We start from the raw sequence: 24,653 nt of genomic DNA, 5'->3' as shown, positions 1-24,653 counted from the left end.
TCACCTTACTAACATCTCTGGATGTGCTAGCTCCTTCTTTGACAAAGTTCTTGAGAGTTGAATCATTCTTTTTATTTAGATTTTTATTTTTAAAAGAACTTGCCTGTTTTAATTGATGAGCCTTCAACGGATGCTCCTTTTCTTCCTTCAACGGATAACTTTCATCATCCGTTGATTCCACATCCGTTGACAATCCATCAATTAATTCTAACTTCTTTTTGTTTTTCTTCCAGGCATCCTCACATAATGATTCAATTCCCTGGACCTTTGCAATCTGAACACTGACATCCCTAGATGTTTTCCAGGCCTTGATTACCTCTTGCTCACTTTCTAACTGTTTAGAAAGAATTTCCACTTTCTTAACAGCTTCTGCTAGTTCACTCTCAACAGTCAGGCATTTAAGTTTTATCTTTTCAAGCTCAATTACCTGATCCTCTAACACAGCATTCCTATCACTTAAAAACACATTATTCTCCTTGATCCTAGTGTTTTCTTTTGCTAGAGATTTAAGGGAAACACGTAAATGATATAATTCATTGGTCATATCATTTATGGCTTCATTGCATTCATGTTTAGAGAGCTGAGAGAGATCAGTAGTAATTACCTGGTTGCTTGATGAACTAGTTTCATTTTCATCAGAATTAGCCATCAGGGCTAGGTTGACATATTCCACATCATCATCTTCGTTTGCCCCATCTGCTACCCAATCATCTTGAGTGAGAAATGCTCTTTCCTTTTGTTTGAGCAAATCAAAATACTTCTTTTTGTAATCAACTTGCTCAAATTTCTTTTTCTCAGAATTTGGCTTCCTACACTCACTTGCAAAGTGTCCACTAATGCCACAGTTATAACATTTGAACTTTGATTTGTCCACCATGTTTTTGTTTGGCTTAGTGAACTTTGTGTTTTTCCTAAACTTCATTTTTACAAACCTCCTGGACAGAAAGGCCAAATGTTCTTCAATATCATCAGATTCATCCTGACTGGAATTGTCTTCATCCTCAGCAACTTGCTCTTTACCCTTGCTTGATTCTGATTTGCTTGTGCCAACTTTGAGACTTGGCATTGTCTTCTCCTCATTCATGGCTTCCATCTTCTCACAGTCAGCTACAAGAGCAACTGTTCCTCCTTTTCTCTTTCCCTTTTCCAACAGCTCATCCTGCTCCATTTCAAGTTCATAAGTCTTCAAAATTCCATATAATCTTTCAAGTGTGAAGTTCTTATAATCTTGAGAGTTTCTCAAAGAGACAATCATGGGCTTCCATTCCTTTGGCAGAGACCTAAGAAATTTTAAGTTGGAATCCTTGACTTGGTACACTCTACCATACAGCTTCAATCCATTCAACAGTTTCTGAAACATGTTGAAGGTATCATTTAATAATTCACCTTCTTCAAAGTGAAAATATTCATACTGTTGAATAAGAAGCTGCATTTTGTTCTCTCTGACCTGCTCAGTACCTTCACATATGATTTGTACAGTGTCCCAAACTTCCTTTGCAGTTTGGCAATTGATGACATTGTCAAACATATCTTGATCTAAGCCATTAAACAAAATGTTCATGGCTCTCTTATCCTTGCGGATTTCTTCCATGTCTTCAATAGTCCATTCTGCTCTTGGCTTGGGAATAGACTGTCCAACAGCAACTGTTGCAGTAGCAGCTGTGGCTACCTTGTGAGGGATGTGAGGACCATTTTCAATACAGTTGATGTAGCTTTCATCTTGAGAAAGAAGATGTAAATGCATCTTCACTTTCCAGTGATGATAATTATCCTTTTCCAGGGCTGAAATCTTTACACCAATATCCTTCCTATATATGATGGTAACAGGAGAGTTCTTCTGTGCACTCATGATGTTAGCAGAATAGATCTTTAAACTCTTTATATGTTAAGAGCTTACTCTGATACCAATTGTTATTCCCAATGGACTAACAATGAGATTTACAGAAGGGGGGTTGAATGTAAATCTCAAAACATTTTCAAGTTTTGAGCAGTTTGTAAGGCTAAGTGTTTGAGTGATCAAATGTGTGTGAATTGCTTGGAGCTGACGCAGACAGATATATATTCAAACACAAATGTAATGAACACAAAGAACTTAAAAACTTTTCTGGTGGATTTGTTGTTCCTCCAGAGATGTGTTATTTCAGAAAATCTGTGATTCAAAATTAAATCACAGCTGCTTCCTAGTACAAACTAGATGATTTTCTCTCTTGATATTTCTAAACAGCTCAGGGAAAATTCACGTCTAATTACTAGCTACTACTTGGTTTATATATCACCAAGTTTACAAGTGAAGACAAAGATAAAGTACAATAAGAAAATAGTTCTCCACTTGTTTCTATTCCATTTTTATCCAGTGTAATATGGAATTATCTGTTGACTTTCCATTTTGAACCAGACTAAAAATGGCTGCTTTTTCTGCTGTTCCTGAAATAGGCTACCACATCTCTGTCAATCCATGTGCCTCTGTCAGCTTTGTTAACTGTCACTATCAACTGCTATGAGACTGAGCATCCGTTGAAGCTTTCATCCGTTGATGGCTTTATCCGTTGATGCTCTAGCAGTTGAAGCTTTATCCGTTGAAGCACTTATCCGTTGATGGATATTATCCGTTGAAGCATTAGAGACATCCGTTGAAGCTTTGTTTCTTATCCGTTGAAGGTCTTCAATATCCGTTGACACTTCTTCACTTATACAAAATTACAAGGCATGAAATATTTACAATTAGCCCTCCTATTTGTACATCCATTAGTAGTCAACATGACTGATTATTTCCTGACAACATCTAAGAATTATAGCTTGAAACCAGAGAGTGAAATGTGCTACAATACCAAACTTATTGCTAAGTAAGGCTACTCCTTCAACGGATAGCCAAGATGGTCTTATCCGTTGAGGCTACAAACACTAGATTTCTACTTAAGTATTTTGCTTAACTTATCATCAAACTAATACACATATTCCTAACAAGACGGACTGCAGAAACAAAAACTAATTGTCGTTTGCTTGTTAATAATCCCGAGGCTGAGAATGAACAGGGAAACTCAAAGAAAGTTGTTCCAAAGGTAATAAGTTCAATCTGGTAGTTATTCTTCTACCATAACTGCCTTGAGTCTAACTTAAAATTTATGTAAACTCTATCAGATAACAGAGTATGAGAAGAAAAGGATGGTGCAGCTAGTAGAAAATAAAAAGAAAATTAAAGAGTGGGGATTAAAAAGGATTGCTGATGGTCTGAATAAGAACAAAGAAAAGTTCAAGTGAATGATGACTTGGAACTTGATGGGGAGTACGTTCCTGGACAAGATAGTTGCGAAGCTGAAGACGACGAAGATATGGTTGCTAAGAAGGTTGCTAAAGAAAAACAATCTTTCAAGATTAAAGCTAAAAAGGTGAAGAAAGTGTCCAATCCTGTTGGCATGGCGCCAGTGACACGTTTAAGGACCGTAGGTCCTTGATCTACACAGGTACGTAATTTCATTTGTGTTGTTGACTTTTTAGCAGTTTTTCGTTCTTATACTATTTTTAGTTGTGTTAATAACTACTAACAGTCTGAAAACTCACTCCATCCTCCATCTCGAAAGTCAACCCCTCCGGTAACTGAACCTCCAAGAACTGAACCATAATCCCCTGTTTTACCACATCCCCCTCCCTTGCCTAAAGATATATCACCAACCTTTCCTCAGAGAGTGACACCAGCAAAAAAGTATAGTAATCAAGGTATTGGTTTAATGGAGGCTTATAACTTGATGAAAGAACGCCGGAAAATAATAGAAAAAGAAAAAAACCAAAATGATGATGGTGGTCAGCCATCTGAAGAAGAAACTCATGAGGAAGCCTCATCTCCTAGTAAAACTGTTTTTGCTACTATTGGCTTGGTTCAACAATTTGAATAGGTTCTTGGCTTAATCTTTTTTACTACTTTTTGGTCCATAAAAGAAGAGGAAGCGTAGAGGACCCACGTCAATGAAAGCTGTGTACACAAGAAAATAAGATGAGAAGAAGATTATTAAGTTGAACAAGGAGTTGCAGGCCGTGGCTGATGATGAAAAAACCTTGTTTGAATTCAAGGATTTTTTGGGGACATTGGGTAGGCAGTCTGTCCCCCCTGATTCAATTAACTGGCATAGAGCTCCTGAGCAACTGAAAGAGGATTTATGAAATTTTGTGAAGATAAACACACAAATTAATCTATGTATAATCTCTATTTTTGTATTTTTTTCATAGTATATGATTAATTAAAATTTAAACTCTATGTCCCTGAGATGTAAAAGCCATCTAATATTTTAACTTAATTTAATTAGACAAAATATGAGATTCCCGAAGAGGGAAGAACTTACACATTAAGGACCATTGGTGCTCTGTGGTGGATGCACAAAAGCCGAGTTAAGCAGAATCATTATCTTACTTATGATAATGATGACGAAAGGCTGGAAAAAAAAAGCCTAATGTCATTCCACTTGAAGAATTCCAGGTGCTGCTTAAATATTGGGGGAATGAAGAAGTTCAGGTATATATATTTATTTATCAATCACTTAGCTAGATGTCCACCTTATCGCAATGTTTTTTTGAAAAATTGGTGGAACTGATTTTATATTTTTGCACCTTATTGGATAATCAGGATCGAGCTAGGAAAAATGCGAAAAAGCGTACGTTGATTGTAGAAACACACACAGCTAGTCGTAAAAGTTTTGCTCAAATTGGCAAGAAAATTGTATGTCCAACGTTTAAAAGTTGATTTCCTTTTGTCTGTTTTAATCATCGCATTTATATTTTCTTGCATTATATTGGTTTGACATAATGCCATTCTTTGCATTTTTTCACAGAAAGTGGAAAAGAAAATTGATCTAGCTGAATTAGCTCCAAAAGATGATATTTACTCAAAAACTCGCAAACGGAAACCAGGACGACAGTATAAGGTACTGATGCAATTTACTTAATTATTTTAGTCATTTCCATCTTTACAATATTATGTAATTTTTCTTATTCAGAGTGGCATTCATTTTTTATGTGTTTGTATTATTGTTTATTGGCAGACTCCAAATGCTGAAAATATCACTGGTGACCAAGTCAAAAAACCCAGCCATGGTCCCAATTGGCTTCTGGGCAGATCTGGAAAATGTAGAAAATTGAAAAAGGATCAGCAACAACAGCTTCTTAGTTCCAGTACTACTCCTGCTGATATGGAGGATTTGAAGAAGACAATAAGGGAAGAATTGATGGCTGAAATGCAGGAGATGGTAGATAAAAAGGTTTCTGAAAAAGTTACTAAGGTCATAGTAAAGCTTGGAGAAATCAATCCAAATTTTGAATAAATTGATCTTGAAGAATTATGCGTGGACGATGATGAAAGTGAGGACAACAATGAAGAAGAGGATGGTGATCGTGAGCCTGTAAGTGACAAGGACGATCTTAATGAAATTCATAATGCTTAATATTGTTCAGTACTTTTATTTTATAAATGCGTGCTTTTGGTATGTTGCTACTTAGACATGAAATTAGACTATGTTTTGTCTAGATTTATGGTGTAACGTACGTAGGTCGACTATGTGTTTCGACTTTGGATTTAGTACTAGACGTAGCTGCAAGATGATCTTCTGGTATAAGCCAACTTTTCTTGGGCTATTGATTTGTATTTTGTTGGATTTGCCATCTGGCTGGAATTGGAAATGTGAAATCCAAATTTATTGACAACTTGTGATTTTGGGATGGTTTTTGACATTTGAAATAGGATATTGCAACTTAGAGAAATAAAAAATGTTGCAAATAAATGTTGCTAAAACTATTAAAAACCATTACAATAGGAACACAAGTGTTGCAGTAAAATGTTGCTAAAACTATTAAAAAGCATTACAATAGGAACACAACTGTTACAGTAAAATATTGCTAAAAATCATAAATTATGCCAATAGGAAAAAAGTGTTACACAAAATGTTGCAATAAATTGACTTTTGTAACACATTGAACTACAAAATGTTACAGGAAAGTGTTGCAGTATTTTATTGCAACACCATCAAAATGTAGCTAAAACTGGCAAAAATGTTGCAATAAAGCGAGTTATTGTGACACATTTAAATGTTGCAATAAGTCCACAAATATTGCTATAGCCTATAGGTGTCTATTGCAACGGCAGCAAATGCAATGCTGAATTTTTGTAAAAATGTTGCAAAAACCTCTATTGTAACATATTTGGTGTCTTTTACTACACTTTTTTGGGGTTGTAATAACCCATATATTGTGTAGTGTTTATAGTAGTGTACGATGGGTGTAGGGTGACTTGCAGTAATTGTTGATCAATTGTGTAGATTTTATAGACATATTGCTGCATATATATTCAATGCATAGCAACATGCATCAATTAATCAAGTCAATAATAATATATATTTATTGAGCTTGTTTATCTCCTTTCTTACCAGTATATATAACTAATATTTATATATACACGAACATTTTGGAATGTTGGGAGATCACATTTTTTCTGCTCAAGTCACAACTACTGCAGTCTCACGGAAAGAGTGCCAAAGACCATAGATTGAAATATGCCTTGCATAAGAACCATTCCACAATAAAGAATCTTTTTCATGGATTTAAATATTTTGAACTCGATGACACAACTCCATCATGTCAACCTGATCAGAAAATGAAAAATCTCAGGTGTCGTTATTGATAGAAGTTTGAACTAAATTTATATTGGACGAGACAGAAGTAGAGATAATATTAGAAGAAAATTGCACCCCCAAAATCTTTTTGCAAACCCACGTGTCATGTCGGAGCAAAAACTTAGAATTTTTTTAGTAGCGTAAATGCCTGTAATTTAGAACGGCTCTATAACTTTTAGATATGTACACGAAAAAATTGATTTTCCACCAGGTGTGTGGTTACTTGTATACTCATCTTGATCTAGGTAAAATCAATGACGAATCTAGAAAATTTAGGCAGCGGGGGCCAAATTATAGTATAATTTTTTTTTTCTTTCACCTCATATTAGAGAGCAAATTACGACATTGCCCCTTGATATCTGGTTTGTTGTCTCGTTGTATGTTAATATTGCATGTATGTTTTAGACTGTGATTACATAATATAAATACTAGAAAAACGGGCTTGACTGTGATTCTAATTGAACTTGGACAGTTATTATTATAAAAACTAGAAGGCCCAAAGATTTCGGACCAAAACATATGGTGGATAGGCCAAAGAAAATTATGTATGACAACAAATGGAATCTCTTAAAAAAAAATGGACCTCTTGCTACAATTTAACGGGATCGATCATATCCGAGTAGTGCTAAATGGTAATAGATGTTATCGATGAATATGTGGTGTGCTTCCCGCGTATAGATAATTAAGAGAATATTTAATAAAATTTAAAGTAGCTTGTCAGCTAGGATGATGCAAAGAAAACTCGGGCATAATACGCCCCTGTAAGTGGTATGTGAGTGTGTCCCAAGGAAACCATATTCCCCTGTTGGATAACTTCTTCCTAGGATACGTTCTACCTCAATTAACAACAACCCATACTGCAATTATACCTGCTATCAAATTGTTATCTCAAGCCTTTTTAAACAACTTTAATTTCATCCTACCCTACCAGCGTGTATGAGCATGCAACTGACCAAATTTAACTACGACCTTCATATTTTCCGTGTGTTATGTTATAATTATTGGTGGACGTTCCAAAATTATCCCACATTTCCCACTAAAATATGTCAGCAGTACTTGTAAAAATTTATAATTCTCTGTTTAGACGTATTTCTATCTTTAAACAATCGGGCTAATCGTACGCGTTTTAACTTTTCCTTTTCTTTTTTAATTTTACAATCATACTTTTACCTTTTTAGTGCACTAGAGCCCTAATTACTCAAATACTAAAATAAAGGATAAATAAATCACTCAATATTTGGGACAATATTGTGAATTATGAACCGTGTTACATATTCAATAATTATTTCAAAAACTATTTCAAAATGAGGATGACGTGATTTTAATCGTTGTACTAATATATATGCATGATATCGACAACTAAGTATTTTAAAATGATTTTTGGAATGATTTTTGAATCCTAGCATTTATCAAATAAAATACAATATTTTTTTAAAAATTGAAATGAAATAACACATATGCATCTTAAATTTTGATTGATTAAAATTTTGAGGGTCTGTATATAGGATTTTCCATATTTTATAGACGTTAGGTAAGATAATACCTAACCAATTTTTAGTTTAGTGATAGCATATGCTCCATGCTCAAAGACATTTTCGTAATTTACTCTAAAAAAAACAAGCTCATACTCATATATATATAGTAAACCAGCTAGTGCGCAACTGTGTATATATAGAGCAGTCTAAGCATTTACAGATTCATCGATTTACATTTATAAATCATATGCATCTATCTATCTTTAAAATCTTCTCTAAATGGCCTCACGCTACGAAGTCCAAGTTACTATAACCTCCGCCAAAGATCTGAAAAACATCAACTGGCGTCACGGATCTCTTAAACCCTACGCCGTCGTCTGGCTCGACTCCAACAACAAGTGCTCAACTTTCGTTGACCAAGAAGGCGACACTTGTCCACAATGGAATCAAACCCTGCTCATACCTTTTCATTCTCCTATTAACGATTCTGTTCTCCACGTCGACATCGTTCAGGCCAATGCATCAGAAGATAGCAAGCCGCTCATTGGCTCGGCTAAGCTGCCGCTTTACGAGGTTGTTGATGAGTTCGGACTCGGAGCTGAGTCGACTGAGAGGAAGATCGAGTTGAAACGTCCTTCTGGTCGGCCTCATGGAAAACTCAAGCTCACAGTTCTAGTCCGTGAGGTTCGTAGTTATTCACCTTCGTATCCGGCTGCGGCTCCACCGCCTTACGGTGGTCCTTATTCTGCTGCTGCTGCTGCTGCTCCTCCACAGCAGGCTTATGGTGGACCTTACGCTGCCTCACAACCACCCCCTTATAATACTTATGGCTCTTATGATGCTCAGGCTCCAAACCCGTATCCTTATTCGAGCGGAGCCCCGAGTGGATACGGGTACGGGGATTATAATAATAATAATGATAATGATAATGCAGGAGGGCAGAAAAGTAAAAGTGGAATGGGGATGGGGACAGGATTAGCTGTGGGTGCGGTAGCAGGGGTGTTGGGTGGACTTGCATTAGCGGAGGGTTTTGATTACGTGGAGGACAAGATTACGGATGATGTAGCAGACAAGGTGGAGGACGATCTTGGTTACGATGATGATGATGGTGATTATTAAGTATGAACAGGGCCTGCTTAGTGTGTTAATAAGACGATGGTTAATGAGATCAGATTATGTTTTTTGAATTTCTATTAAATAATAAATTATTTGTGAGGGGGAGAAACATTCCATATTAACTGAAGGATTCTTAAAACTTGTTTTCTCAGACGTAAACACTTAATACTTATCTAATTTAGACGAGGTCATATGTGTACCTAATCCATCTTACATAGTTACATGATCTCACAGCAAATACCCAAACACCACAAGAAACATGATCATTAGAGAATGATTTAAACGTGAATATCACTTATAAATTGATTTTATTTCTTATTTAATTGTAATTATGATCATAACCCATCAAATATCAATATGTCCTTGATTATTTATATTTTTCATTTCCAATCGACCGAAACCAGCCAAAGGATCGGCGGAAATATAATTAATATTAATTGACGGATTCACATTTTGTGTATTTTTATTAACAGCATTCACATAAAATATGTAAATACTAAAATAATATGACTCTGATAATAAAAACCAAAAATAATTCGGGGGATTGAGACGGATTCATTATAAGTATAATTTTGTAAGTACCCCTATATTCTCGTAATGTGGTTTGCCTCGCAGGTTCATTTATACAATTCCACTTACACTACTGGTTTTCTATGCATAATTTTGTACTCCTCCAAGAAAATTCTTCAAGTTAACAGGGGATTATCTAATTAGTAATATCAGATTACAATCTTCTCCACGAGCATTCAGACTACAGTGTTGATAAATTCAATGAATGATTGTGTGTAATTAAGTTGTAACTGTGTGTATATAGTCAATATGAGATTGAGTTGAGTACTTAAGTAGAATCAGAATTTTGCTTGCAAGTATCAACAACTTGATATTTGCACTACAAGGTTTGGGCTTTCCACTCATATGTATTAAAAGAATTCTTCAAGCTAAGGTATTTTAACCCCCAAAGTTTTCTTACCCCTTTTAATCTTATAAGAAGCCTCCATTTCTTCAACTTATCATTCCCCAAGCTATTTTTATTCTACCAGTCCACAGTTCATTCCATTGCAAGATTTGCTTCCTCTCTGCTCTCTCTCTCTCTCCCTCCCTCCCTCTCTCTCTCTCTCTCTCTCTCTCAGACACACACACACGGACTATAGGTTACAAACTTTATCCACTTGCAGATTTGGATTTCAATCAATTACAACAAAAGGACATGGGATTACGCTCAAGAATCAAAAAAATTATAGCATGCAATGGTATATATATGGAAGTTCTTCAATAATAATTAACTACTTTTATAACCAATCGTACGCAAAATGCTAGCTCTGGTTACATACTCATATCTCCTCCCATTGTTATACATTTGTGGTTTCTGCTATTTTTGACATTCTACATTTTTCTTGTTAGGAGAAACTCAAACGGAATCTCCAGAAGCCTCGGTAGAATTGGACCTCCGAGAAGAATATGCTAATGCATTTCGGACAGAATCATACATCGACTTTTGGACATGTGTCGTCTCATTAACTGATGGAGGAGCTTCCGCAAAATCTAAACCATTGAGCTCAACAACAGCGGCTCGCCTCCCATCTTATCGCCTATTTGCAGAACATCTCTTAAACCCCGATCAGCCTACCGTTATTGGTATCCTCAACTTGGCCCCTATTAAGCCCAAAAATCACGCACTTCTGCTGGACTATTTCTTAGAAACTTCAAATGCTTCTATCTTATGTGGAATTTTACTAAAAGATATTGGTCATGTTCGCACACGATATGGCTCTTTGAAACTCATACTGAAAACTATGGAATCTCCTTCGCAGATAAATCACTTGCCCGTTATTCTCACTCAATTAGATGACTTCTGTCACACCTCCAATCCCTTTATTAAATCACCTTCTTCTCCTCATAATATACAAACCCTTCAAACCAGTTGCTTTACTTTGCTTAAACGACTCGAACTTAACCGAGACAGGACTCGAGCCAAACTCCGTACACGCAGCAAAATAAAACTTACCTCGGCTATTATATTAATAACCTTAACAGCCACACTAACTATCATCATAGTAGCGCACGCGCTGCTAGCTTTAATGGCTGCGCCAAGTATTGTGATGACCACGGCTTCAACCAGGCAGTTGGCTAAATGGTCAGCTCAAGTTGATGTGGCAGCGAAAGGAACTTACATATTAAGCAGGGATCTAGACACAGTAAGCCGGCTTGTAGCTCGACTAGGCGATGAGCTAGAGCACATGCGAAAAATGGTGAAGTTCTGGCTAAACAGAGGCGAAGATCAGCTTCAAGCTAGTACAGAGGTGGCGCGCCAGCTGAAAAAGAATGACCTCAACTTTAGTTCACAGCTTGATGAATTAGAGGAACATTTGTATCTATGTTTCATGACTGTAAATAGAGCAAGAAATCTCGTAATTAAAGAGATTAATGATCCAAATACAACTTGATACTTAGTTTATAACTCTTTGCATAATTAATAGATTAGAATCGTCGAATTCTTAACACTATTATGAAATGTAATACACAGTCATAATCATTTAGTAACGCCTGGACAGTGGTGTTTCTTTCCCGGTGATCCAAAAGTTATTCAAGATTTTTGAAGACGCTATCGAAGCACTAGGGAAAGGAAAACATAAATTTCTGCTGGTACCAACTATGTAACATCCCAATCCATCCATATAATCAAGCTATGATCGATAACTTGTTTGACAAAACTTCAGGATCATTTCAACACATCACTTCAAAAATGTATAGCTTTACAAGGCTTAATATACAAGAGTTTTCCACAACATTTACAGGACAAAAAGTGGCTTCCTGAAAACATACTACATGCTATTTAGGTCACTGATACCAACTACAACAGAAAGGCTACACAATTACAAAACTACCAGCATTTACTTCTTAACTACGCAAAATGCGAACAACACGCTTTTTAGCAAGTTTGTTATGCGTGTTCACACCTTTCCTTTATCAGAGTCGGATGCTTCACCTCCTTCGTCTTTAATTCCTTGTACTGCTTCCAGAAAATAAAACATTTCAAGTGTGAGCAATTAAGGCTCAGCATGTAAATTCAAAATTAAACAAGGAGAAATTTATTAAGGCTTCCTCATCAATTAGAATAACTTCAAACCTTTTCTAACTCTTGTCTTTATTAATTATTAAGCTTCATGTACATACTTCCACATTAGAAGTAAGAACTATGAGAATAACATAACGGTTCCAACAGAGAAAAATTTCCAATGTCAACTACAGGTGATCAGCCTGTTAATCCCCTCATTGCATGCAATGTAAACATCAGGTCCCCCAACCTTAAAAAGCCATGTTGGCTTTTTCGTAAAGCACACATCATTTGTGTTTTGTGGCATTTAAACCCCGTCCACATTGTGAATTATAAAAACATGTTAGAGATTACTTATAAAAATCATCAGATCCAAATTCATGTACAAGTTCAATAGCTCTACCAATTGGTTTAGAGCAACATAAAAATATAAGAAATTTCTATGACATTACGCAATAAACAAGCATCGCTTACAGAGATCAGTCTTAAGCTTAACTAATAACTAATAACTAGTGCAGAGAGTCGAACTCCTGACCTCAGGTAAGGGGTACAAGAGCTCAACCACTGCACCAACACTTTGTTAGACCCATTACAATAATATTAACCTTAACATGATATATTACACACACTCAGGGACAGAACTGGAAATTGAAAATGGGCAGGGCTTGACATATAGTTGGACTAAAATAATTCAAAATATGAATAACTAATAGTAACATTTTTTAAATTCTCCTAGGCTTAAGCCCAGGGAAGACCCTCTGTAGGTCCGTCTCTGCACACACTGCACTTCAATGTTATATAATTTTACTACTTCGCCATTTTTCTAACCATATCCATATTTAGTCCCCCCCCCTGCATACTGAAATTTCACTATGCTTACTCATTCCTTAAAAAATCTATCCTGACCCCCTTGCTAAAGTTTCCAATAGATTATTTACAAAATCACATTATTAAAACTAATCTGACACACGATGCAGGATATCATCTTTTCATGCACATTTCACTACACATAGATGCATTCTTATCTTATAAGAAAATTACCTCGACTGTTATCTTGTTGACAGTAAGTTAAGGTTCTATCGTACATAAATCCTTAGTCTCATCTTTTAACATAGCTAAACAGCCTTTACTCACCTGTTCCCAAATCAGGTTTCTTTTCTTTTCTTTCTTTCCAGTTAAAAAATATAATTCCTAAACACAAGCCACTTAATATCAAGGAGTACAACTACTTTGTACCTTCACCCAGAAACATAGTGAGACCACAATAAATCAATAACTCCCTAAAAGACTTGGTCGTGTGCTCAAAAATTATTTGCTAGCAACTCCAGTCTAGACCCCTATCAGTACTTCCTATTGATTACTTACTATAATAACTTGTTAATGATTTAACAGAAAGAGTATCAATCATTTAAGAATCTGAATTCCAGTAAGATTAACTTCATCAATTACCCACTATATTAAAACACTTCACATAAGAAAACTAACTAACAGAATACCCATGTAGACTCTTGGTATTTAAACTCAAATGAGTACCTGTTATCAACTCTCTTCACTTCCTTTTTGTCCAATAGATCCTGCCAGATGCTGATACTTCTTTTTCTGCTAGAGATTCTTCTTTGTATCTTTTCTTATAACTTTGCTCTGTATCTTTTTTCTAATATAAGTGCATATCGAATTCTATCTAATTTTCTCTTCCCGGTGTTCTTTTAAAAGTTCTGTCCCTGATCCTTCCACTTCTGTATAATTTCTATTATTAAAAAATAAAATCAAGATTAGTCATCATTTCTTTTGCCTTTAACATGACACTGGTCCTCTTCCCCGATAATTCATATGTCCAAACGGATGATTACCTCTAATACTTTTATTACTGTAATTATGTACACATGTAACAATTTATTAGCATAGCTATCTAGATAATAGCATTGCCGGCTTTTTAAAAATTTACCTCTACTTATGTATCCACAACTCAATGGTATTACACTCCACCTCCTTACTACTAACAAAAGGATCTTACTTCTGTGGCATATAAACGAAGATCGTAATTTATCAAATTTTTTGAAAGTACAAATATCCTTAAACCCAAATTTGAGGCAAAAACTGAAACAGGTTATTATACATATTATTACATAACAGGATTCTGTCCTCAGAATAATATTACCTGAATAGATGAGGATATTGCTGCTGCATTACTTCCTCCAATTCCCATAAAATTTTAACAGAAGTTATCACCTTGTTACGTAGAATTTGTTGCTTATGATCTAGTATCTCTACGGGGACTTCTGCATAAGATAAATCGTGTCTGATCTCCACTGGTTCATAGTTTATGACGTGTTTATAATCTCCTTTATATATATGGTCGCGACATGGAGATATGAAATACATTATGGATATGGTGCAAGTTTGGTGGTAACGCTAATTCATAAGCCACGTTCCCAACTTTGGATAAGATTTCAAAAGTCCCAATATATATATAGCAGAGCGCAAAGTACTACTGAAAACATACGTGGAATCTTAATATGAAAAATGAACTTGCCACAGGATCTGGAATGTCAAGTGGGAATCATCTTCCAGAGCGGACTTCTGGTGACCAAGGTAAAGATCCAGGAGGTAGCATTTATGCAAACCTTGAGCTGCTTCAGCATTAACAGTTCCACTCAAATATAAAATATTTCGAGGATGAACCCTCAATAGAATCATCGAGCGATGAAGTTTATTATGTGCTAGCCATGTTATGCCACATGAAATCTGACATGTCATATGTAGAAAATATGATGAATATAATATCTGGAATGTCCAGGCACATGGCATTCAATTGTCTAAATATGGTGAACATAGCATGACAACCAATTACCATATTTCATCTCTTAAAAAAGAAGGCAGGTCTAGAGATTCTCAAAAAAATTATCAAACAGTTTGTCATCAATGGGAAATTTTGTTTCAAATCCATTAGATGATGCAGAATGAAAGGAGATCTAGATGTTGTCAGAGGACTTGTATAAAACATTTCCCGTCAATCGAAAATTATAAGAACGAAGAATTTTACAAGATTCCTATACAGTAGTAATATGCGACAAAGGTTATGTGACAGTCACAGAGGTGGTGGTTGAGAAGATATGGGGATGATTACTGGTAGTAGGGAAGAATGAGAAAGGGATATAAGAGAGAAAGAACAGATGAAACTGAAATTTGCATTAAAAATGGAATTTCAAATATTTGTAAATTTAAATTCTACAGATATGATATGAAACTGGGGCAAATCAGTATCAAATTTTTTTCCTATTAAAATAGATGGTTTGGATCAATTCCATGATCTAAAATAAAATTTTATTCCCAAACAGGACAAAGAAAAATAGAAAAAAAATACTAAGAACATACAGATATCAACTCTCCAACAACATGCCACATCCGGTGAGACTTAACACTATGCATTCGTTTACAGCCCTTTGTTTAGCTTAGAATTTAGGGTTTCAGACATCAATTAGAGCCAGACGGACATATATAGACCAAGTCTAGCAGAGCACAATATATTACTGAAAACATAAGTGGAATCTTAATTCGAAAAATGAACCTGCCACAGCATCTCGAATGTCAAGTGGGAATCATCATCCAGAGCGGACTTCTTGTGACCAAGGTAAAGATCCAGAAGATAGTCTTCATGCAAACCTTGAGCTGCTCCAGGATGAACGGTTCCATTGCATATGTAAGACTAAGAATGCAAACCAAACATATATGCTTTTAATATGGTCAGAGATCAGGAAGAAGGGGTGACGAGCCATAACTGAAAAAAATTAAAAATACTAAGAACATAGAGATATCAACTCTCCCTCACCACGCCCTGTGAGAATTGACACTATGCATCGGTCTACATCCCTTTGTTTGGATCATAATTTAGGGTTTTTGACATCAATTAGAGCCAAGAAGGACATATATAGACCAAGTCTAGCAGAGCACAAAATAATATTGAAAACAGAAGTGGAATATTAACATGAAAAAAGAACCTTCCACAACATCTTGGAATGCCAAGAGAGAATCATCATCCAGAGCTGACTTCTGGTAATCAAGGTACAGATCCAGGAGGTTAGGCAACTTATATTGAGCACAATCACGTACAGCAACTTTATACAAACCGAGCTGATCCAGGATGAACGGCTCCATTGCATATGTAAGAATGCAAACCAAACATATATGAATACGGTCAGAGGTCAGGAAGAGCGGGGCGGGGGACAGGTCATAATTAGAAAAAAAATCACTACAAACATACAGATATCAACTCTCCCACAACACAACACGTCCTGTGAGATTTAACACTATGCATTGGACTATAACCGTTTGTTTAGCTTAGAATTTAGGGTTTCGGACATCAATTAAAGACAGATGTACATATACAGACCAAGTCTAGCAGAGACGCAAAATACAATTTAAAACATAAGTGGAATCTTAATATGAAAAAATGAACCTGCTACAGCATCTTGGAATGCCAAGAGAGAATTATCATCCAGAGTTGATTTCTGGTGATCAAGGTAAAGATCCAGGAGGTTCGGCAACTTACATTAAGCACAATTACGTACAACAACTTTATGCAAACCTTGAGCTGCTCCGGGATGAACAGTTCCATTCAAATATAGAATATTTAGAGGATGAACCCTCAATAGAATCATCGAGCGATGAGGTTTCTTATGTACTAGCGATGTAAAGCAACATATATTCTGACGCAACATATATTCTGACATGTCAGACGTAGAAAATATGATAGATATAACATCTGGAATGTCCAGGCACATGGCATTTAATTATTCAATTTATTTCATGTGGCTATTGTATTTACTTAACTCTGTACCAAATCCAACAGCCGGGGTTGGGTGTAAATCATCCAAACTGATTTGGATGGTCCCATTGAAAATAAACCATACAATTGAGTTGAAATTCCTTGCCCGTGCATCATCTGATAACAATGATAATATGATGATAAATATTCAATCACAGATTGATATTAATTGGAGAGAAAAGAAACTACATATTAGTTCTCATTCACCCTAGTAATAAAGGATAAGATCAGGGTCTTGATATATAGACTACAAATTGAAATGAAAGCGACAAAACACAGCTAACAACTTTACAGAAAGTTGTACAATCAGAGTACAACAAAAAAAACTAAAAAACATCCAATGATATCAAGCCACCAGGGTGTGTCTAGTCAGTTATAAGGTCCCTCAATACTCCCCCTCAAGCTGGAGAGGGAGAGAAATCTGCAACTCCCAGCTTGGATAATAGGTGCTGCTGCTTCTGAACAGGAAGTATTTTTGTGAAAACATCTGCTATTTGATCCGAGGATGGAACATGAGTAGTTTGGATAAAGCCAGCTCTTATCTGATCCCGGATGAAATGACAGTCGACTTCCACATGCTTTGTGCGTTCATGTAAGACAGGATTTGTTGCTATTGCTAGGGCTGCCTGGTTGTCACAGTGTAACTGAGTAGCTGGGAGATTTTTTAAGCCAATGTCCTTTAAGAGAGCTGACAACCACGTTACCTCACATGAAATTAGGGCCATAGCCCTGTATTCTGCTTCTGCAGATGACCTGGATACAACAGCCTATTTTTTTGCTTTCCAGGAGATTGGAGAGTTACCTAATAGAACACAATAACCTGTAGTCGACCGTCTGGTGGCTGGACATGAAGCCCAGTCACTGTCACAATAAGCTTGCAGGTGTGCAGCATTAGTAGAAGCTAGTAGTATTCCCTGAGAAGGTGAATTTAAGAGATACCTCAACAGCCTTTTTGCAGATTGCATATGAACTGAGGTGGGTTTATGCATGAATTGACTGAGTTGATGCACTGGAAATGCAAGGTCTGGTCTGGTTATGGTAAGGTAAATAAGTTTACCTACAAGTCTTTGGTAGGGAGTATCATCTGGAAGTGAAGTTCCCAGATCAAGAGTAAGTTTGACATTGGGGTCTAATGGTTGGGTTACAGGTTTGACAGTACTCATACCAAATGCAGCGATTAAGTCCAGGATATATTTTTTCTGGGAAAGAAAGAAGCCAGAGTTTGATCTACTAACTTCAATACCTAGGAAGTATCTGAGAGGACCAAGATGTTTCATGTGAAAAGTGGAAGATAACATGGATTGTATTTTTTGGATGGCAGCTAAGTTGGAGCCACATATCATTAGGTCATCAACATAGATCAGGATAATAATGGCGTCAATTGAAGATATTTTTGTGAAGAGGCTATAATCAGACTTGGATTGAGTGAAGCCTAGGTTAATAAGGGTTTGTGACAGTTTTGAGAACCATTGTCTTGGTGCCTGTTTTAGACCATACAAGGCCTTCAAAAGTTTGAGAACCATGGAGGTTTTGTCAAATTTAGATGAAGACTTGTGAAGATGAATTCTGCTCCCGAGGCCCGTATATCCAGCCGGAAATTTCATATAGATTGTCTCCTCTAGATCTCCATGTAGAAAAGCATTGGAGACATCCATATGCTCAGTGTACCAGTCTTGAATTGCAGCTACAGCTAGTAAGGTTCTTATAGTGGTCATTTTGGCCACTGGGGAAAAAGTGTCAGTGTAGTCTTCACCCTGAACTTGTTTGTATCCCAGAGCCACCAGTCTGGATTTGTATTTCTCAAGGGTTCCATCTGCTTTGTACTTGGTTTTATATAACCATTTACCGCCATTTGGAGTTTTTCCAGGTGGGAGCTCAGTTATTTCCCATGTTTTATTCATTTCCAAAGCTTCAAGTTCAGAATTCATAGCTGCAACCCATTATGTTGCTTGAACAGCATCCTTGTAGTGAACAGGGTCAGATTGTGTTGAAATAGTAGACATGAAGCACTGGTATTCAGGCTCAACACTTATGTTGGCTATTGAACTAATTGCAGAGGCAGCCACATAATCTTTCTGCCAAAATGGTATGACAGAGATTCTGGAGGATCTTCTGAGAGGTTGAGTAACTGTTGTATTTGGAGGATCTTCTACAGTTGTAGCATTATCACAGTCCTCGGTTATAATCAAATCATCAATAACAGAAGTGTCAGGTGCAGGTTGAATGGATATAGGAGAAGGTTGAAAGCACATAGAATCAGAATTTTCATGGAATGGAAATATATGCTCATGGAACTTGACGTCCCTGGATACAAACATCTCCTTTGTAATAAGATTCATCAGTTTATATCCTTTTTGAGTTGAGGGATATCCCATAAAAACACAGGGAAGACCTCTTGCTGAGAATTTGTCAGATGAGGAGCTGGTGTTATAAGCAAATGCCAAGCAGCCAAAGATTTTGAGATGGTCATAAGGGGTAGGTTTTTCATATAACACTTGAAATGGTGTCTTATTTTATAGAACTGGTGTAGGTAGTCGATTGATGATATGAACAGAGGCCATAATGCAGTATCCCCAATAGCTTAAGGGTAAATTTGCTTGAAATCTGAGAGCTCTGACAGTTTCCAAGATATTTATGTGCTTCCTTTCAACTCTGGCATTTTGCTGGGGTCTATATATGCAGGAAGTTTGGTGAATTATGCCAAGGTTTGAGAAAAAGGTCTGACATTCTGCAGTGTTGAACTCCAAGGCATTGTCTGATCTGATGTAGTGGATTTTTTTGTGAAAGTGAGTGTCAACATAGTGACAGAAGGTGGTGATTGTTTTGAGTGCTTCTGATTTTAATGACAGTAAGTAAACCCATGCATATTTGGTTTTATCATCAACTATGGTGAGGAAGTATCTGTAGATTCCCTTGTAGCACTGTTTATAAGGTCCCCAGATGTCAAGGTGTATTAATTTAAAAGGTAGTTTTGCTTGTGACTCACTAGAGGAGAAAGGGAGTTTGGTGAACTTGGCCATTGGGCAGGTTACACAGATTTTGGATTCATTTATAGATGTATAAGCAAGGTCAGGAATGGTTTTAATTTTTGTCAGTGGTGCATGTCCTAACCTCTGGTGCCAGGTATCAAGGGTCACTTGACATGTGTTTACAGAGTGAACATTAGTTGTGGTTACAGGTGAACTAGACAGGTAGTACAGGCCATTTCTGGCATAACCTACAGCCAATAGTTTCTGAGTAGAACATTCAGTGATAGTGCAATGATCAGAGAAGAATTTAACATCACAATTATTTTCTTTGATGAGCCGTTGAACAGACAGTAGATTATGTTTGAAGAATGGAATACAAAGAACTGAGTCAAGGACAAGAGCATTACCAATTTTGGCAGTTCCAGTATAAGTAACAGCAGCAGTGTCTCCAGTTGGTAGATTTATTGAGGCTGGTTTAGTTTGCGGGCATATTTTCTGCAAGTTATAGAGGTGAGGTGTCATATGATCCGATGCTCCAGAGTCGACGATCCATTCATTATTTTTGATTTCAACTTGATTGCATGATATCATCCCCAAGAAATGGCAATCAATTTCATCTTCAGTGTCTGACCCTCTAACAGTCTTGGCTTGTAGTTGTGGTATCTGTTAGATATATTTGATAATGTCATGGCTAATATGTTTTATGTTTAGATTTCAGATCTTATTTGAACAGAACAAATCAGTACTTAACTGATCAGTACTTATACTGGAAGTCAGAACTTAAGGGATATCAGTACTTATGTTATCAGGAGATAGATATCAGAATTTAAGTGCTGAAGGACGATCAGATAAGGACAGTAGCTGATTAAAGTTAAGAAGATCAAGATAAACATAAGAAGAGATATGCATGAAGAAGGAATTCCGTGAAGAATGAAATACTTGGAATAGAAGATATCTGATTGATATATTTTAGGAAGCAGAATTATATTCCATATCAATTAGCGAATATTTTGTAACTGTGTAGTATATAAACACAAACATAGGGTTTACACTATAAGAGTTATCATTATCGAGAATATTATTTATTATAACCCTAGCAGCTCTCGTGATATTTTGTTCATCACTGAGAGATAACAGTTCCAGATTGTAACAGAGTTTATTGTTTAAATAAAGTTTGTTTTCTGTTACATAAGTTCTTGAAGTTTGATTTGATTGTAATAAACACTGTATTCACCCCCTCTACAGTGAAAGTGTGACCTAACAAGTGGTATCAGAGCTATCTGTTAACACACATACAGTTAAAGATCCAAACACAATCATGTCTGACACAGAAACTCCAACTAAGCCTACCAAAACTGAGGAATCATCAAAGACATCAACTCAGAGTCGATATGAGACTATCAGAGTTCCCATATTGAGACCATCTGAATATCCCATATGGAAGGTAAGGATGACCATGTTTCTGGAAGCAACAGATCCAGAATACCTTGATAGAATCAAGGAAGGGCCTCACAAACCTACCAAGCTCGCTGTTGTAGTTGCAGGTGAAGCAGCAATGACCGTACCAAAGGAAAAGAATGATTACACTGCTGAAGATATAGCATCTATTGCTAAGGATGCCAAGGTACGTCACTTATTGCATAGTGCCATTGATAATGTAATGTCAAACAGGGTAATCAACTGCAAGACTGCTAAGGAGATATGGGATGCACTGGAGACAAGGTGTCAAGGAACTGAAACAGTTAAGAAGAACAGGAAGACAATACTCACTCAAGAGTATGAACACTTTGACTCTAGGACTAATGAGTCATTGACTGATGTATATGATAGATTTGTCAAACTCTTGAATGACTTGTCATTAGTAAATAAGGAGTATGATCTTGAAGATACAAACCTCAAATTCCTGTTAGCTCTTCCTGAATGTTGGGATTTGAAGGCAACAACAATAAGAGACAACTACAATCTTGATGAAACAACTCTTGATGAAATCTATGGAATGCTCAAGACTCATGAACTTGAGATGGAACAAAGAAGCAAGAGGAAAGGAGGAAAGTCAAGGACAGTTGCTCTCAAGGTTGAAGAGGAATCCCCCAAACCACCTTCCTCAAAGAAAGATAAGGGTAAAGCTCTTATCATAAAATCTGATACTGAGTCATCAAGTTCTGAGAGTGATGATGACTCAGATTCTGAAAGCTTGCCTGAAACTGATGCTGATGAGGAGATGATGAAGCTGTGTGCTCTTATGGTGAAAGGAATCACAAAGATTGCATACAGGAAGTTCAGGAAGGGAAAGAAGTTTTCCAGGAAAGGCATAAGTTCTGATAAGAAGAATTTCAGAAGATCTGAAGGAAGAGGAGGAAAGTCTGACAGAGGAGATTACGCTAATGTTAAATGTTATAATTGTGGTGAGAAAGGCCACATATCTCCTGATTGCAAGAAGACCAAGAATGACAAAGGCAAAGCTCTTATCACAAAGCAGAAAAGCTGGACAGACACCTCAGACTCTGAAAGTGAGGAGAACTATGCATTGATGGCAAATGCTGATAAATCAAGTTCTGAGAGCAGTTCTGAAGCTGCTGAAACAAAGGTACCTCAGACTACTTATGCTTTTCATACTGATGATATTAATGAGTTGAGAAGATATCTTAAAACCATGTTTGTTAGTTATAGAGATCAAACTTTAACATGTGAAAGATTAACTTCTGAAAATCTTGCTTTTAGGAAAAGAAATGATTTCTTAGAAAAAGAGTTAGTCATGTTTCATCAAACTCAGCAGGATAGAGATGATGCTTTTTATGTTAGGGATGAAGTGCTAAAAATGAATGAATCTCTAAAAACTGAGTTAGAAAAGGAGAGAGAGATTATCAGAACTTGGACTAACTCTGGCAAAACAACTCAAAATTTGCTAAGCAGTGGAAACTGGAAAGAGGGCTTAGGCTATGGAGAAAATAAAAAAGGAACTGTAGAAATTAAGCCTGTTGATAAGCAAAAGCCGAAGTTAAAACCTGTTAAGTTTGTAACTGAAAAATCCGAAAATGAGAAATCAGAAGTTAAAAAGGAATTAGCTTCTGACAAACTAAAACAGGAAAAGACAGCTGAAGTTAACATAGGCTTAATGACAAAGAAGCAGCTTAAGCATAAGCTGAAAGATGTTAAGAATGCAAACAAGGTAAAATCACCTAGGAAAAACAGGAATGGAAAGGAAGGTGTGAATAAAAGCAATAACTATAAATCTATTCCTGATGCTCCTAGGAAAGCATGTCATAACTGTGGAAGTTCTAACCATCTGGCTTCTTTTTGCAGGAAGAATAAGAATATTAACTCCTTATCTACAAAGTCAGGAGTTAAGAGTCAGTCTGTTAGATACAAACCACAAAATCCTTGTTTTCATTGTGGTAGTTTATGGCATTCCATTTATACTTGTAAGGAATATCATAGTTTGTACTATGATTATTATCAAATAAAACCTTCTTTAAAGAAAGTTTCTGTTGTTCCTTCTAGTATAAGTTCTGATAAGAAAACTGTTAACATAAAATCTGATGTTAAATCCGCTGCAAATGTTAACAAGCCTAAAAAGGCCAAAGGATCCAAGCAAGTCTGGGTCCTTAAAACTAATAATTAGTGGTCTTTTTGATTGCAGGGCAACAGGAAAAATATTTTAGTTCTGGACAGTGGATGTTCAGGACATATGACTGGAAATAAGGCCCTGCTATCAGACTTTGTGGAGAAAGCTGGCCCAAGTGTTTCTTATGGAGATGGCAACATTGGAAAAACTTTGGGATATGGCAATATCAATCTTGGGAATGTCATTATTAAAGATGTAGCTCTGGTCTCAGGACTTAAACACAACTTACTGAGTATAAGTCAAATCTGTGACAGAGGTTATCATGTTGATTTCTTTGCAGAACATTGTGAAATAGTTAGTAAATCTAAAGGAAAAATTGTTCTGAAGGGATTCAGGCGTGGTAACATTTATGAAGCTAAGCTTTCAACAAGTACTGATGGTTCTGCAATCTGTTTAGTGAGTAGAGCCTCAACTGAAGAAAGCTGGAATTGGCACAAGAAACTCTCTCATTTAAACTTCAACAAGATAAATGAACTGATCAAGAAAGATCTTGTGAGAGGACTGCCAAAATCAGTATTTGTTCCTGATGGTCTTTGTGACTCATGTCAGAAGGCTAAACAAAGAAAATCTTCGTTCAAGATCAAAACTGAATCATCAATTCTTGAGCCTTATTATCTACTTCATGTTGATCTATTTGGTCCAGTGAATGTCATGTCTATTACAAAGAAGAAATATGCATTGGTCATAGTAGATGAGTTCACCAGATACACATGGGTGTATTTCTTGCACACAAAAAGTGAAACTGCATCTATCCTGATTGATCATGTCAAACATCTGGATAAATTGATCAAAGATTCTGTGAAAATTTTGAGGAGTGATAATGGCACTGAATTCAAGAATTTGATAATGGAAGAGTTCTGCAAAAATCATGGAATAAAGCAGGAATTTTCTGCTCCTGGAACTCCACAGCAAAATGGAGTTGTTGAAAGGAAGAA

The 24,653-nt window shown here is 36.3% G+C and overlaps 2 protein-coding genes and 1 long non-coding RNA gene across 11 annotated transcripts; 2 read left to right on the top strand and 1 right to left on the bottom strand.

Annotated features, from left to right (window-relative positions):
* The first annotated feature begins 8,315 nt into the window (after positions 1–8,315).
* LOC141720731 (uncharacterized) lies at positions 8,316–9,430 on the top strand. The gene has a single exon (XM_074523327.1). It carries the CDS (start codon positions 8,408–8,410, stop codon positions 9,245–9,247), a length of 840 nt encoding a protein of 279 aa, XP_074379428.1. The 5' UTR covers positions 8,316–8,407; the 3' UTR covers positions 9,248–9,430.
* A 681-nt stretch (positions 9,431–10,111) lies between these two features.
* On the top strand, positions 10,112–11,705 carry LOC141720729 (UPF0496 protein At3g49070). The gene is made up of 2 exons (XM_074523325.1): positions 10,112–10,494; positions 10,646–11,705. The coding sequence occupies exons 1-2, from the start codon at positions 10,452–10,454 to the stop codon at positions 11,686–11,688; spliced, it is 1,086 nt and encodes a 361-aa protein (XP_074379426.1). The 5' UTR covers positions 10,112–10,451; the 3' UTR covers positions 11,689–11,705.
* A 237-nt stretch (positions 11,706–11,942) lies between these two features.
* LOC141720730 (uncharacterized) lies at positions 11,943–17,295 on the bottom strand. Of its 9 annotated transcripts, XR_012574515.1 has the most exons (4): positions 16,298–17,283; positions 15,868–16,005; positions 13,833–15,044; positions 11,947–12,254 (listed from the first exon to the last, which is right to left on the bottom strand). It is a non-coding gene; the product is annotated as an uncharacterized LOC141720730 (long non-coding RNA). The 9 variants fall into 9 exon arrangements; XR_012574513.1 differs by having other exon boundaries at positions 11,943–12,254; positions 13,833–16,077; positions 16,298–17,294; XR_012574519.1 differs by having other exon boundaries at positions 11,945–12,254; positions 13,833–14,578; positions 14,803–17,288.
* Positions 17,296–24,653: the final 7,358 nt, after the last annotated feature.

Source organism: Apium graveolens, chromosome 4 (genome assembly GCF_009905375.1).
Source record: "Apium graveolens cultivar Ventura chromosome 4, ASM990537v1, whole genome shotgun sequence".
NCBI classification, from domain to species: Eukaryota; Viridiplantae; Streptophyta; class Magnoliopsida; order Apiales; family Apiaceae; genus Apium; species Apium graveolens.
The sequence above is the reverse complement of the archived record's forward strand: the minus strand, read 5'-3'. Positions and strand labels throughout refer to the sequence as shown.

Coding starts and splice junctions, on each gene's coding strand:
- LOC141720731 (XM_074523327.1), top strand. CDS start 8,408: ATGGCCTCACGCTACGAAGTCCAAGTTACTATAACCTCCGCCAAAGAT.
- LOC141720729 (XM_074523325.1), top strand. CDS start 10,452: ATGGGATTACGCTCAAGAATCAAAAAAATTATAGCATGCAATG. Junction 10,495..10,645: donor AAAAATTATAGCATGCAATG/GTATATATATGG, acceptor TTTTCTTGTTAG/GAGAAACTCAAACGGAATCT.